This window comes from Scyliorhinus torazame, chromosome 21 (genome assembly GCF_047496885.1).
Source record: "Scyliorhinus torazame isolate Kashiwa2021f chromosome 21, sScyTor2.1, whole genome shotgun sequence".
NCBI lineage: Eukaryota > Metazoa > Chordata > Chondrichthyes > Carcharhiniformes > Scyliorhinidae > Scyliorhinus > Scyliorhinus torazame.
The window spans coordinates 123,035,858-123,049,570 of NC_092727.1; the positions used below are offsets into that span (position 1 = coordinate 123,035,858).

The 13,713-nt window shown below is 42.1% G+C and overlaps 2 protein-coding genes across 2 annotated transcripts in view; one reads left to right on the forward strand and one right to left on the reverse strand.

The window, feature by feature from the left end:
- LOC140398600 (ADP-ribosylation factor-like protein 5B) overlaps window positions 1–6,518 on the forward strand; it is a 39,440-nt gene extending 32,922 nt beyond the window's left edge. The window contains exon 6 of the mRNA XM_072487440.1: window positions 127–6,518. Within this exon, the coding sequence (XP_072343541.1) occupies window positions 127–175 (49 nt within the window). The 3' untranslated portion in view covers window positions 176–6,518. The remainder of the gene's footprint in view (window positions 1–126) is intronic.
- LOC140398599 (uncharacterized) lies at window positions 6,212–13,280 on the reverse strand. Its single transcript, XM_072487439.1, has 4 exons — window positions 13,048–13,280; window positions 10,406–10,580; window positions 8,098–8,293; window positions 6,212–7,351 (listed from the first exon to the last, which is right to left on the reverse strand). Exons 1-4 carry the CDS (start codon window positions 13,213–13,215, stop codon window positions 7,288–7,290), a joined length of 603 nt encoding a protein of 200 aa, XP_072343540.1. The 5' UTR covers window positions 13,216–13,280; the 3' UTR covers window positions 6,212–7,287.
- Window positions 13,281–13,713: the final 433 nt, after the last annotated feature.

A 13,713-nucleotide genomic window follows, 5' to 3' on the forward strand; every position in this document is an offset into this window, starting at 1 on the left:
AATTTTTTTTAAACTGAGAATGTCTCCTTTGAAGAATGTGATCATCTAGACTTGAAGCATTTTTCATAAACCTTGTGAACCTGGCAGGGGATATGTTTATTTACATGATTTCTTCCGCTCTTTCAGACTGGGTCAAGGGTTGGAATGGATGACACTGAAAACAGCCGCAAAATAGAGCTTGGTGCTGGCAAGCAGGGAAAAAAAAAAACTTTCTGAAAGAAATGACTCATCCGTCAGCAGCTGCAGGAACAGATATGGATCCGTGCCTTGTTAGAGAGAATGATTGAAACAAAAGACAATGGCCCCTGGCTGGAACACTTGAGTTGTGGTGCACAGAGAATCCTTCTTTTTTTGAAAGCTGCAGGCACGGCGACAGAAGGGCAACCACCTTGGCAAAGCCGGAGGCAAACTAATATACGGGAAGAATGGAAAGATGACTTGTATTGGATTTTCAACTTCCTACCATCCGAGATGCAGGGTTGTGTTCCTTTTTGGGGCGATTTGTAGGAAACAAAATGCCAACCGTGGAAGTGTGGAGGCCTTCATCGTGCATTGCTAAACAGAAGAGCGAAGGCATAAAAACTTCATGCAATCAGCAACATGCCAAAGTTTCTGTGATGACCTTTAAGTATGTGGTCAATGCGCATGCTAATCTTAGTAATTGTTTCCAGTGTTTGGAAACATAATTTTGCAGCCTGTACGTCAACGTGTGTTCTCCATCCATCCTGACCAGCAAAAGTATTTAATTTTTATTGAACCTCCGGAACAGTTTGGCTCCTTGATTGACTTCTAGAGTTATTTTTTATTCTATTGAATGAAGCACCATTAGATCACTGATCAGTATTAGTCTGTTATAGGGCTTGAATCAATAGTCCGAGCTTTGAAGCTTCAATTAAATAGAAAAAGCTTTTATACTTCTCATTCAAGGCTAAACCTGTGTTCTGCCTCTTGAGCTGGTGGGATGCAGGAGTGAAGTGCTGCTGCCATTGACAGCTTTTAAGGCATGAAAATTCTTAGGAGGCTGTTGAACTTCAGACATGTACCTCATCACTGTTTTTGGGTGGTTCACATTCAGCACCTGCCCTTTTATCATAGAACACCTTGTTTCATTGGACTCTGCCTATTGCTTACCGTCAGTGGACAAATGATGCTGCAAATTCTCAATCATCAAGAACAGTTAATACCTGCTTTTAAGCCAGCCTTTTCATCAATGTAATGAGTGGAGGAGTGACTGAGTTTCAGATGAGTGATATTTCCCCCTCTTTGCACAGGTGACACGGTTGACCGCCTCGTGTGACTGTGTGGAGTTTGCACTTTCTCCCTGTGTCTGCGTGACTTTGCTCTGGTTTCCTCCCACAGTCCAAAGATGTGCAGGTTAGGTGGGTTGGCCATGATAAATTGTCCTTTGGTATCCAAAAGGTTAGGTGAGGGCCTGGACCTAGGTATGGTGCTCTTTCCAAGGATCAGTGCAGACTCGATGGGCTGAATGACCTGCACTGTAGGGATTCTATGAAAGTAATCAGTGCCCTGGTGATGGGAAACCAAAGCCAGGGGGACATGAAGAGCATTGGCAGGCCCAGCTACCATTTGAATTTCATTCCTATTTAAATGGGCACCAATTTCGAGGTGCAAAGCACCATTCTGAAAGTCTAATGGCAAGTTGGTTATTCTCTATTCCAAAGCAATGTAAAGGGTGAAGACTAAGAGACTGACTACTTCAATAACATGGTCCCAAATACAGAGCCTCTCCTTCAGCATCTAGTGCAGTTAACACATTTTTACTGATGAGCAGGAGTCTCTCTGACAGAAGCAGTAGCCCTGCTGTTTGACCTTTCAGATACTGACAGACCTGTGCTGCATTTTCAGCACTAACTAATTGTTACACACTTCATTTGCAGTCAGTTGCGTTGTTGAGTGATTGTGAAAATTTACAATTTCAAACAATGGATTAACTTGTAAATCACATTTGGGGTTAATACATAGTTTGAACTTTTTACATTGGTCTGGGACTAAATGAAGCTTGGGTCCAATATCCTCAATAGAACAATGCACCACATTGAATCAGATCGACCATATTATGGAATTGCTGAAGGCTAGAAAGAAAAGAAGCTGAATAGATGGTAATAATTTAGAGTTCAGAAATAGTTTGTATGATGAGGCAGACTTTACATTGTAACTACAACTTGAGCAGCAGGAAGTGGAATTATGGCCATGGTTTTCTTTCTGTTTTCCTGTTCTTCCCTGTGATGTAATGTGCTATTCCTTGATCATGCCTATTCTAGCAGCAACTATCAAAGTTGAGTTTGTTCTCATCTTGCCAGTGAACTTGCATACTATACCTTCTGGGTTCCTTGTGCAGACATCCTATCTTGCTGCATTAGCACAAATTTGAAGAAACCTTTTGCTCTTGCATGAAGACCCTACGGCTCTTGTGCATACATCTTATAAGACCGTTTCCTCCGTTGTATTGATCCCTATTCAAAATTACTGCTTTCTTTTAAATCTGTAAAGTAGCAGTGCCCAAGCTTGTGTGCAGGCAGGGTGGCAGGCATAATCCTGGCCCGAATTCTCCATCCGTTCACACTGATTCTCCAGTCCCACTGCAGTGAATGGAGTTATGGCTGAGTGCCAAATTCTCCTTCTTGCCGGCAGTGGTGACAGACTGAACTCTGATCAGAGAATCCCAGCCCCTATCTTGCAGCCACAACTTGGCCTTAAAAAGATCAAATGGTTCATTTATTTCTGAATTCCTGGTTTGAAATTTGTTGGGGCAGTTGGAAAGAGTTGCACTTGGCCATTTGTTGTCTTGCTCTCTGGTGGGTAAATCAATGCTGCAATGCTTGGATCTACTGTATCAGCGAGTGGTTTACGTAAATTGTGATCTGCACACCCTCAAGTTGCAAATGAAGGCAAATTAAGGGTACTTAAAGGGGATATTGTGCATGTACATCAGGATGTAATCCAGTTACTCTGCATTTACAGCCCCAATTCTTAAGGTGCAGTTCAATCTGTGCTATATAACCCTCTAAATTGCCAATTTAGCCTCATGCCGACTTCACTCTGCACTGCTACAGCCACACCCTATGTAATTGATGTAGGTCACTAAGCTACCCTTCTGATTCTTGGGAATAGTGCACTAGATCGGAACGCCAAGATAATTGCCTGTTTCAGTTATGCTTTCTACCTCGAGTCTCAATTTAATGACTATCTGAGTGTAGGTGGAGTTCTCTTTGTCTCTAAACACACATTTACCAAAGTAATGACATCAAACTGAAAACAATTGGTGATGGGACTGTAGCTGAGGTTCCTACAGTGGCCTAACAGGCAACAGCACCACCTAGTGTGATAGGACCTCTGATAGAACAGCCAGCCTTCCAAATGTTGGTCCGTGCATTGGCCAAGGTCAGGCTGAGACGCTCAGCTTTGTTTCACCTGGTTCAACAATGAGTGCCAAAATACCTGCTTCTAATAGTGATTTAGTGACTCCTGGAAATGTTTCTTCGACGTTGAGGATAGGAGTGGTTCTAGAAACAATTTGGGTCGAATAACCGGTCAACTTATGCATGAGTTGCTGCTAGAATAATGACTAATGAGAGAAGAATAGGCCTGAGAATGTGAGAGGGGACCAGCCTTTTTAGATCGCGGAGGGGAGGGGGGGTTGCTGTAGGAGGTTTTAATTAATTTTTAAAATGCTGCTGGTAGTAAATCAAGACTCCAATTACTGAATGCTGGAGCAGGGCTCTTGGTATTCAAGAAATTGTGTTAATTATACCCTGAAATAATCAGTAGCTTCCTTGTGCATCATTGTACATGCCATGCCAATTCACGAGTGCCTGTTTTGCCTCCAGACTGCCAGGCTTGTGGCTTCCCAGGCTTCATGTACTTTATCAACCAGCCGCCTTTGTGCAAACCACCTTTGCAGGTTCAGCAGAATTTTATTAGTTCCGGTAATAAATTCAATTATGTTTGTGATGGGGTGAGGAAAAGGGGTCTAAATCAAAAGATATTTCTACCTCACCAAGCCTCCCTCCTCCAAACCCCAGTGAAGGATTTCCTGATTTTAACCTCTTGCCTTTCCTGCTCAGAAGTTTACATGATTTGTGATACAGAATTTGCATTATTGAAAATACAAAAGTGAATCTATTTTATGAAGCCATGGGCATTTAGATACACCGGGAAACATCTATTGGATTACTTGGGACATAATTTCTGATACATTTTTGATTGGCATCTGGGGTAGCACTGTTGCTTCACAGCGCCAGGGTCAAAGGTTTGATTCCTGGATTGTATCACTGCGGAGTATTCTCCCCGTGTCTGCGTGGATTTCCTCCAGGTGCTCGATTTCCTCCCACAAGTCCCATAAGACGTGCTTGTTAGGTGAATTGGACATTCTGAATTCTCCCTCTGTGTACCCGAACAGGCACCGGAATGTGGCGACTAGGGGATTTTCACAGTAACTTCATTTCAGTGTTAATGTAAGCCTACTTGTTACACTAATAAAGATTATTATTAAATGCATTTGACACCTCTAATTTCTCTGCATCACTGTCCATGCTGGGGGATGGTGCGTGGAATTGAGGCATTCTTTTGTTTCTACTGGATTAGGGATATGGAAGGGTGCCCTTATTGGGAGTGTTATTCTTTGTGGCCAGTGGGTGGGATGTGATAGTGTTGAGCAAGTCTCCAAAGACGGACCCAGACTACCTGCCGTTTCCGGGAAAGCCTGAACGTCACCTTTCTATGATTGGTGTCTGTCTTGGGTGCCTGTTGTGGGGAGGGCTGTGAGTGACAAACTTGCTCAGTTTGTAGAAAATTGCTTGTTGCAGGGCATGCTTCCCCCATCAGTATCCCCTTTACTGATGTTTAGGCCCAGTAAGACTGAGTTTTGTTTTCTGGTCGCATTACCATGTGGCCTGCGAGGCAGAGCATGCATCAAGTGTAGTATGCAGGAGAGTTGACCTTTGCAGACTGTGCTTGGGATGGGGAGCACCAGGCAATCTAGGCACTAAATGTAACTGATCAACGAGAAGGGATGTCTTTGAAATTAGTTGGCGGACTTTGCAAATGTTACATTATGAGCAAGAATTATTCTGCATGTTTGGGTACAAGTTTCTGCTTTTTTTAAGAATGTCTTTTCCCCATATTGTCAGGATGATTGCCTTTAGCCAGTTCTGCCCTATTTATGTCAACGTGCAGTCATCAGCTACCAAGATTTTTTTTATCATTTTAAATCCTATCAATTTGTATGTAAAGTTATACTTTCCAAGAAAATCCTCCGTCTTGGATTATTACAATGCCAGTATTTCATTATTATCACTCCATTTTGTATAAGATTTGAGGAGTCCCTTGTGTGTTCCTTTTTTACTTTTCTGGCTTCTGTTACGGACATTGTCTATAATGTGTTTAACTTTGATGAAATGATCAAACTTTTTCCAACTTTATTTACTGAGAAATGGCTGTGAACTTCCGTTTAATCTAATCTCGCTGTGGTGTGGCTGGCACTTATTGCCCAGCCCTAGTTGCCCCTGAGGTGGTGCTAAACCTTCTGTTTGAGTTGCATTCCTCGTGTTGATGGTGCTTCTATGATGGGGGTAGGAATTCCTCCATGATGAGGGTATGTATTTCCTGGAGGCAGTAAGATGTTTGAGCTGTTAGCTGACGCAATAAACCACTTGTCTAAGCAAGATCATATATTTCCAGAAAAGCACATCTTCATGGCAATGAAAAGTGGGGAGAGGAGGTATAATCAGCCAGTTAGTGAGATGGTTATGGATACACATTGGTAATGATCCATTGATTTTAGATATTTACTTTCGTAAGTGAGGTGCAAAGAATTTGACCAAATTTTTTTCAACTTGCCTTGGTATATGTTTCTCTCCAGTGAGAATTTGTGATGGATGCTGTTGGAACCCAGTAATTGGTTTACCTAGTGCTGAAGAGCATTTCAAATCCTTGTGCAATTTATTCATCAAGAATGGTGAAATGCCATCAGGGACCTCTGTCACCAGTTTGCTTGATGTGCACCCACCCTTGAACCAAACTGTCAAATGGCTATCTTCCTAGAACCATGGTTCCCAACAGTGTCCTAATTTTAGGTTTTAGAAGTACAGGCGAGGATTTAAAATTTTGGGAGCCACAGAGGATAAAATGACCCAAGAAATTTCAAACTCTCTACCTCCACAAACTGCACACTTAATCCCTATGGAGACTGTACCGGGTGCACATTATCCTGGTTTCAGAAACTCGTCATTTCCATAAAGCACTTGATCATGTAGCTTCATTTTAAGCCTCTGGTGGCAGGTTCGCCTTCATTTTTCTTCAGTTTATGACCTATTAAGTATTAATATTTAACAGGTGACTCGCATCTAAAGTGAGAAAATGAGCCAATATTGAAAACAACATGTTAACTGATAACATGGTTACATTCTACTCAATGTACTGTATTGAAAATACATGTAAAACATTTTTCATTCCAAGACATGTGAGAACATGTGTTTTAAATAAACTTGTGATTTTTATCCTTTCTTGATGCTTCTTTTTGTTTGATGCAAGCGGTATGTGAGGACAGTATTTTTGTGCTGTCTGACAACTTGGATGAGCAAGCTGCTCCACTTGGAGCAATTATGCAGGAGTGACATTCCATGTTCATTAAAGCCCACTTCCAATTTTGTCCCAATTGAGCCCTACAAATATGAAAATTCCTGGTGTTAAATGGCAAATCGCTACTGGTCACCTATTGCAATCTGTGTTTGCATCCCTGGCATGACTGACAGGAACATCAATGCTTATACCTGCTGGAAATCTGGGCATTTGCGGACCTTCTGCCCTTGCATCACAGGAACTAAAGGAAAGTAAGTTAGTTTGGCTTTTATTATCATGATGGTCTGTTGATGCAATGATAATTAAAATCATGGATTAATCATTGCAATCAGTTTGTCAATTAATCTACAATAGACCCGGTATGAAAAAACAACTTCAGGAGCTTTGGGAACTAAGTCACCTCTTCCTCGCATCCTGCACTTCTCGAATGGCATACATATTGTAGCCAAAATCTTTGAAAGGGTGTGATAACCACAAAGTGAAAATACCAACTAGAGCGTTTGCTTATGTAGCAGTGAACATTTGGAACAAACTATTTATGTGCATATCTGTACAGTACTTTATCACATTCATCAACAGTTACATAGCAGTGAATTCTATCATTATTTACATTATGAAGCCATTAATTGTGTAGTATACATAATTAAATAACATTGAAGATATTTACAATAAATACAGGTTCTTCAGTTAGGACACGGAAGGACTCAGGCACTGCCAGGTATTGGTGTTTTCCCAGTAGTCAAACTCTTTCCTGTGAGAAAATAAATTGTTTTAATGATTATTTTAATTTAAGTTGCTCTTTTCACAATCCTTAGAAGCAGGCAATATTTCTCTCCATTTGTCCCATGGGACAAGGAAGATGGTTCCAAATGAGGTATGTGGATCAGAAAGATACCATGCTAGATTATCAATCTTCCCGATATGATGCTCCAATGATTAGGCCAGTTGGAGGGTGGGAGCTCCCATCACCTTGTAATTCCCGTTGAGTGAGTGTTTGGATTAATTTCTGCTCTGATCGCATTCAACATTTCACTCCTCTGTTGCTATTCATTATTCACATTCATTCCTTGGTTCTCTTGTTTAGTTCCACACTAGTGTATTAACCAATAGACATCTGGGGAATTTTGTACTTGGAGCAGAGGTGATGGTTTTAAAATGAATTTTAACACTTTTTTCTAATTTGTGCAAAGAGAATAGGTAGAGTATACCGTCATCCTTAACTAGTCCCTTAAACAGCAATCTTATTTATAAAATGCAAGTACTTTATGACATTAGACCACCTTGCAAAGTATTTGGCTCCAAGGGCCGAGTACCGATTTCCTGTTCAGCCCTCGGTGCCATTTGATTGTGATAGTAAAGATCATTTTGGCTGAACGTGGCCCATCATCCTATTTTCAGAAGGCAGCCAGACATTTGGTGAGAACCATACTTCAGCACTGCAAGGGAGTCTAGATTATTTACTTGTCCAGAATGAGACAATGAGTGTGTTATACTTACTCTCTCGTAATCCTGCCATTTCGACAGACGAGCCCTTCCTCACAGGGGCAGAGCTGGTTAATGCTGTAAGCCAGCCCACCATCAGGGACATAGCAGTTCATGTCCAAAGTCAACTTCTTCTTGCAGATCATCTCTCCATGGTGTCTGGCACAGCACATGGAGGCGCCACAGTCTTTGTCCACTTTACAGCGAGCCCCTGGAGTAAAATGTGAACTGTTTAATGCCCCAACAGTCTACTGGGGTGATGGAAATATTGTCAAGTTGGGTCATATTCTAGGGGTGACCGCCCTTCAGGGTGGGTCTGGAATGTCCAGGAATTAGTGATTAATTGCTGGGACAGGCCTGTGAACGACCCAAAATGAAAATCATCATGGCATTAAAATATTATAGATTTCCTACCTATCTCTACCCCTATTCTATTTTCTTAGAATAGAGCTATCAATGGAAGAAGGAAGGCTGACTGAGCAAGATTTTTTTTTTATTCATTGAACATGGGCATCGCAGGCTGTGCCAGCATTTATTGCCCATCCCTAATTGCCTTTGAGGGGCAGTTAAGATTCCACCACATTGCTGTAGGTCTGGAGTCACATGTAGGCCAGATTAGGTAAGGACGGCAGATTTCTTTCCCTAAAGGGCCGATTAGACAATCGACTGGTTCCATGGTCATTATTAGACATTTTGAGGGCAGCACGGTGGCCCAGTGGGCTAGCACTGCAGTCTCATGGCGCCGAGGTCCCAGGTTCGATCCCGGCTCTGGGTCACTGTCCGTGTGGCGTTTGCACATTCTCCCCGTGTTTGAGTGGGTTTCGCCCCCACGACCCAAAGACGCGCAAGGTAGGTGGATTGAACACGCTAAATTGCCACTTAATAGGAAAAAATGAATTGGGTTCTCTAAATTTAAAAATAAAAAATTTAGACTTTTTTAAAATTCCCATTTTTATTGAATTCAAATTTCACCATCTACAGAGGTGGGATTTGAACCTGTGTCCCTAGAGCATTACACTGGGTCTCTGGATTGCTAGTCCAGTGACAATAACACTACACCACTGCCTCCCCTAATATGATCCAGGAACATATCCAGCCACAGTTAACAACCCTTCCACATTCTGCTGGTAACATGTTCTATATTACTGATTAACTTTATATTGTACAATTATTTCCAGCTAATTAAATACACCTGCAACATGCAGCTATTGTCTGTAAATGATGGCCATGCAACTACCTGATCTTCACTTAAAAACCCATCTGGCTCCCTAAACCTTTTGAGCGAATGCAATTTGCCATCCTTACCTGATCTGGCCTACATGTGACTCCACTACTACTAATCCAACAATGTGACTGACTCTTCCCATTGGCACTGGCTCAGCAAGCCAGTGGCACTGGCTCAGCAAGCCAGTGTTATCAAAAAAAAAAAAGGCTTGCAATCGCCTTTACAAGGGCAAATGGGGATGGGCAATAAATGCTAGTAACGCCCACATTCTGAGAATGGGGTTAGTGCCAGAGGGCAGGAGGTGCCTTTAGGCCCTTAATCCAGGCATTGGGCCAGGGAAAGAAGTGAAAGTTTGAAGAGAAAGTCATTCTTCCGAGCACCGGAAAAAACCTAAAAACAAATTGGAAGCTGCGCTGAACGTGAACTCCACTCCAACTGGTGGAGCCAGAAGCCGCCTATCAAACTCCCCCCTGGCCAAGTTCCTGCAGAGCCAGGCTGGCTTATTAGAGGAACAAGGAAAGAAAAAAAATGTATTATTAACCTGTGGTAAAGTGGAGAAGGTGACAAAAGCTTTATCTGCATCAATCTTCCGATATTTATTCGGAGTAGTTCTCTGGGTCCCTCTACAATCTTTAAGAAGCTGTAATCATTGTGATCTAGTCAGAGTTTTACATCACAGAAAGAGGCCCTTCGGCCCATTGTTTCTTGTGCTGGCCATTATTCTAATCCCATTTTCCCAGCACTTGGTCCGTAGCCTTATGCTATGGTGTCAGTTGGAGATTTGGGATTGTCCTGCATAAATATCCCTTCATGTCTGAGTCCCTTGTACAAGAACAGTGAATTGTGTGATTGGCAGTAGTCACAGGCCTTGCATATCAAATGGGGTCTTCAGATCCAACCATCCTAAAATAAGCATGTCGAGAAATCTGTATGATTTTTCTCGAGATAGATTGGAGTGGAAAAGCTAGCTGCTTTTAACGAGGGGACCATTAACCGATTTGCTCACGTCAATTCCAACGTCGCGGTCTGAATTTCCCCACCGTTTTTTTTTTTTGCAGTGGTATGGGATGGCTGGTTCTGATTGCCTATTAGTCTTACCTTCATGCCCTTTGGGGACAGTGAAGTGACACTGGCCAAACATGCAGCTTAGACCCTGGGAGCACTGACTATCCCAGCGACAGAATTGACCTTCATGCCTTAAAGGGACGCACACGCCAAAATGTTTGTCACAGAAAAATCCCATTCCACAGCCATGGTCATGTTCACATTGCATCTGCAGAATACAACGGAAAAATATTTTAATATACAACGGTGAAGGATCTACTTTTGTAAATGTAGTTAATCAGCTGAGCACAGACTGTCCTCTATTCTGCAAACTTGCGTTTGAATAAGTGGGTTTTCTTGTAAACATTAGTGTCTTTTAACCTGCATAATATACACAGCTGTTTGGACAAATTCAACGAATGGTTCGATTCATACATGCATTTCAATTCATACATGCACAGATGCAAACAGGAATCCTGGGCTTAACATGTATCAGTCCATGCCAACAATAATGCTCCTCTGATTTATGTTTTAGTAGAATTGGTAAGTTAAGAATTTGTTGCATCTTCTGTGTCCTTGGTACATTCCAAATTGCTGTGCAGCTATTCTTGAAGTACTGATGTTTCATGGACAAACACAGCAGGAAATTTACACTCCAGTTGCAAACAGCAACAAGATAAATACTGTAATCTGCTGTGACTGAAAGATAAATGGTGACTGAGAGAACTCCCATACTTAGCATCATGCAATCCTATTCACACCCAGCTGAACAGACAACAAAAGAGCCTCAATTTTATCCATAGGACACTAACTCCAACAATCTCGGAATAGTCCATTTAAACGGTAGCCCGAGGCAATATATTGCCTTTTTATCTTCTGACTCAGAGGTAACAGTGCTACTACAAAGGTAAGGTAACAGTGCTACTACAAAGGTAAGGTTACAGTGCTATTACGAAGGTAACAGTGCTACTACGAAAGTAAGGTAACGTGCAATGATTGTTTTGGAATTTTAAATTGGGGCACAATTAGTTTCTGAAAGAGGTGGAAAGAGAATGAACTCAGTCGTGGGTCCTGCTCCCGATCATGATTCAAAGGCACCTGCTCCATGTTGGTTTAAGAACAGGACTGAACAAACTATTTCCTTGGGAATGAGGAATACTACAGGCCAGCCAGTGTCTGTAGAACTGAAATATCGGACACTTTTAAAGAGGGAATTCCAATTTTCTTCCCACACCTAGTGGTGCACCAAGGCAGACCTTCATCCGGTTCCATAGCTCGCAATTCCCCGAACTGGTCTGTTTCCAGGGGCGTATAGCTTTAAGGGTGCCACACCGCATCAAGCGTGGCTGATCAGGAGTCCCCAGCTTTTACCACCAGCCATTGGTGTGTTTGGAAGGATTTGCAGGTTGACACACTCCACCTGTTTGACCGTGTTATGAATGTACCTTCCTTGGCCATCAAGTGCTGGGGTGGGACTCGAAACAGCGTTTCAGGCTCAAGAGGTGGGGACACGGCCCACTGCATCACAAGACCAAAAAAGAGGAGGAATACTGATGGAATCAAAAATAATTTTGCAGGATGGGACTCCACATTCAAACATCAAGTAATTTAATTAAAATGGGTTTCACCAATAAACCATCATCTTTTTGGGACTGCAAAGTTTGGAACCAAATCCAACAGAACGAGTCCTATAAACCAGAAACCACAAATTAATGACTGTGCCAGTCTACAAGCAATAGCCAGGCTGATGAAGCAAGAGTGACAGAACTGTCTGGCTAAGGTATCACTTTGACTAAGTCTACGACAGTCTTGATTTCGATCTTAGCCAATCTATCAGCATGCTGACATCTCAACCCTATATAAGACTCTGTGTACTTCTCCCCTATGCATCCCCACCCCTAATCTCCCAGATCAGTACTTTTTACTTTTATCCTTGAATCCAGGTTTTCATTTATACACACCGCTTGCCACGTGTGAGAAAGTTACTCAGGAAAATTTTGACCTTTGCTTAGAATCTTTCAAACTTTTAACTTGATGCTACTTTTCCAGAATGAATTAACTTTTCTGTGTTTAAACATTCAGGGACTCATTTAAACCCAATTGATGATTTACTTTTTTTAAATACAAATATAAGAGTACCCAATTATTTTTTTTTCAATGAAGGCCCATCCACCTACCCTGCACATCTTTGGGTTATGGGGACGAAGCCCATGCAAATACGGGGGAGAATGTGCAAACTCCACACGGACAGTGACACAGAGCCGGGATCGAACCTGGGTCCTCAGCGCCGTAGGCAGCAGCGCTACCCACTGCGCGCCCTCGATTTACTTTCTAAATAAAAGGCATTAAATTATAGCTAGCAAACCGCCAATTGTAATTTTAAGGGGAGCAGGAGAATAGATTTGAATCTCAGGAACTTAGGAAAAGTTATTTTTAAAATCTCATTAATGCCTCTGTAAACTGAAGATTCTTTTAAAATTATGAACTAATTGCTTGATTCCATTGCCCAATCCCTTCTACTGGCAGATAGAATGTATAATACCGCACAGTCAAGAAAAACACAGCTTGGAACAGAGGCACAGTGGAGGTGGCAACAGCAGTCCGGAGTTATACATCAAAATTCAGAACCAAATGACTAAGAAAACAGTAACTAGTTCCCGTCTGGGTTCCAGACCTTTTGTCTAACTTATACTCACACTTCTCTCTTGGTCATTTGGTTGAGTGCCTGAACTCCGCTTGGCGGAGAGTTCTTGAGATCCTTTGAAAGGAATTGACAGCATCCAGGCCCAGATGTAACTACTTACAGCAGGTACAAAACCAAAGAAGCAAAGGGAAAAAATGATCACTTTTGCTGTCTTCAACATAGCTGAGGATAAAGAAAACAATAGAGATTCCTAACGAAAGACCACAGGTTGTGTTGTCGGTGAGGGGTTCCTGAGACTCTGTAGCTCTGGCGCTCTGGCTTTTCAAGGCTTCCGATATAATCTTTGGCTGATTAAACTGTTTGTTCAAATAATGAGGAGGGAGGGACAATTAGTTGTCAAGAGCTTAAAATTAATGGGATGCCCCACCCAACTGACATTGAATCAACAACGCACACAAGCAAACACACTACCCCATGCATCCATTCTTAACTGCAAGAGGGTGGCTGTGTTTTACCATTAATCAGGGCTTGCAATTACTAAGCCTAAAACCACCCCCAACCCTCCACATTCCTGTTTGTTGACACAGGCGAAGGAATACCATCAGCTCTATTCTTCGCTGGATTTACCAACAATCACAGTCCTCAGCCTACTGTGCAATCTCTGTAAATTCATTTGAGAAATATGCCACCTCATTAAACTGCAATTAGCACCTGTAGA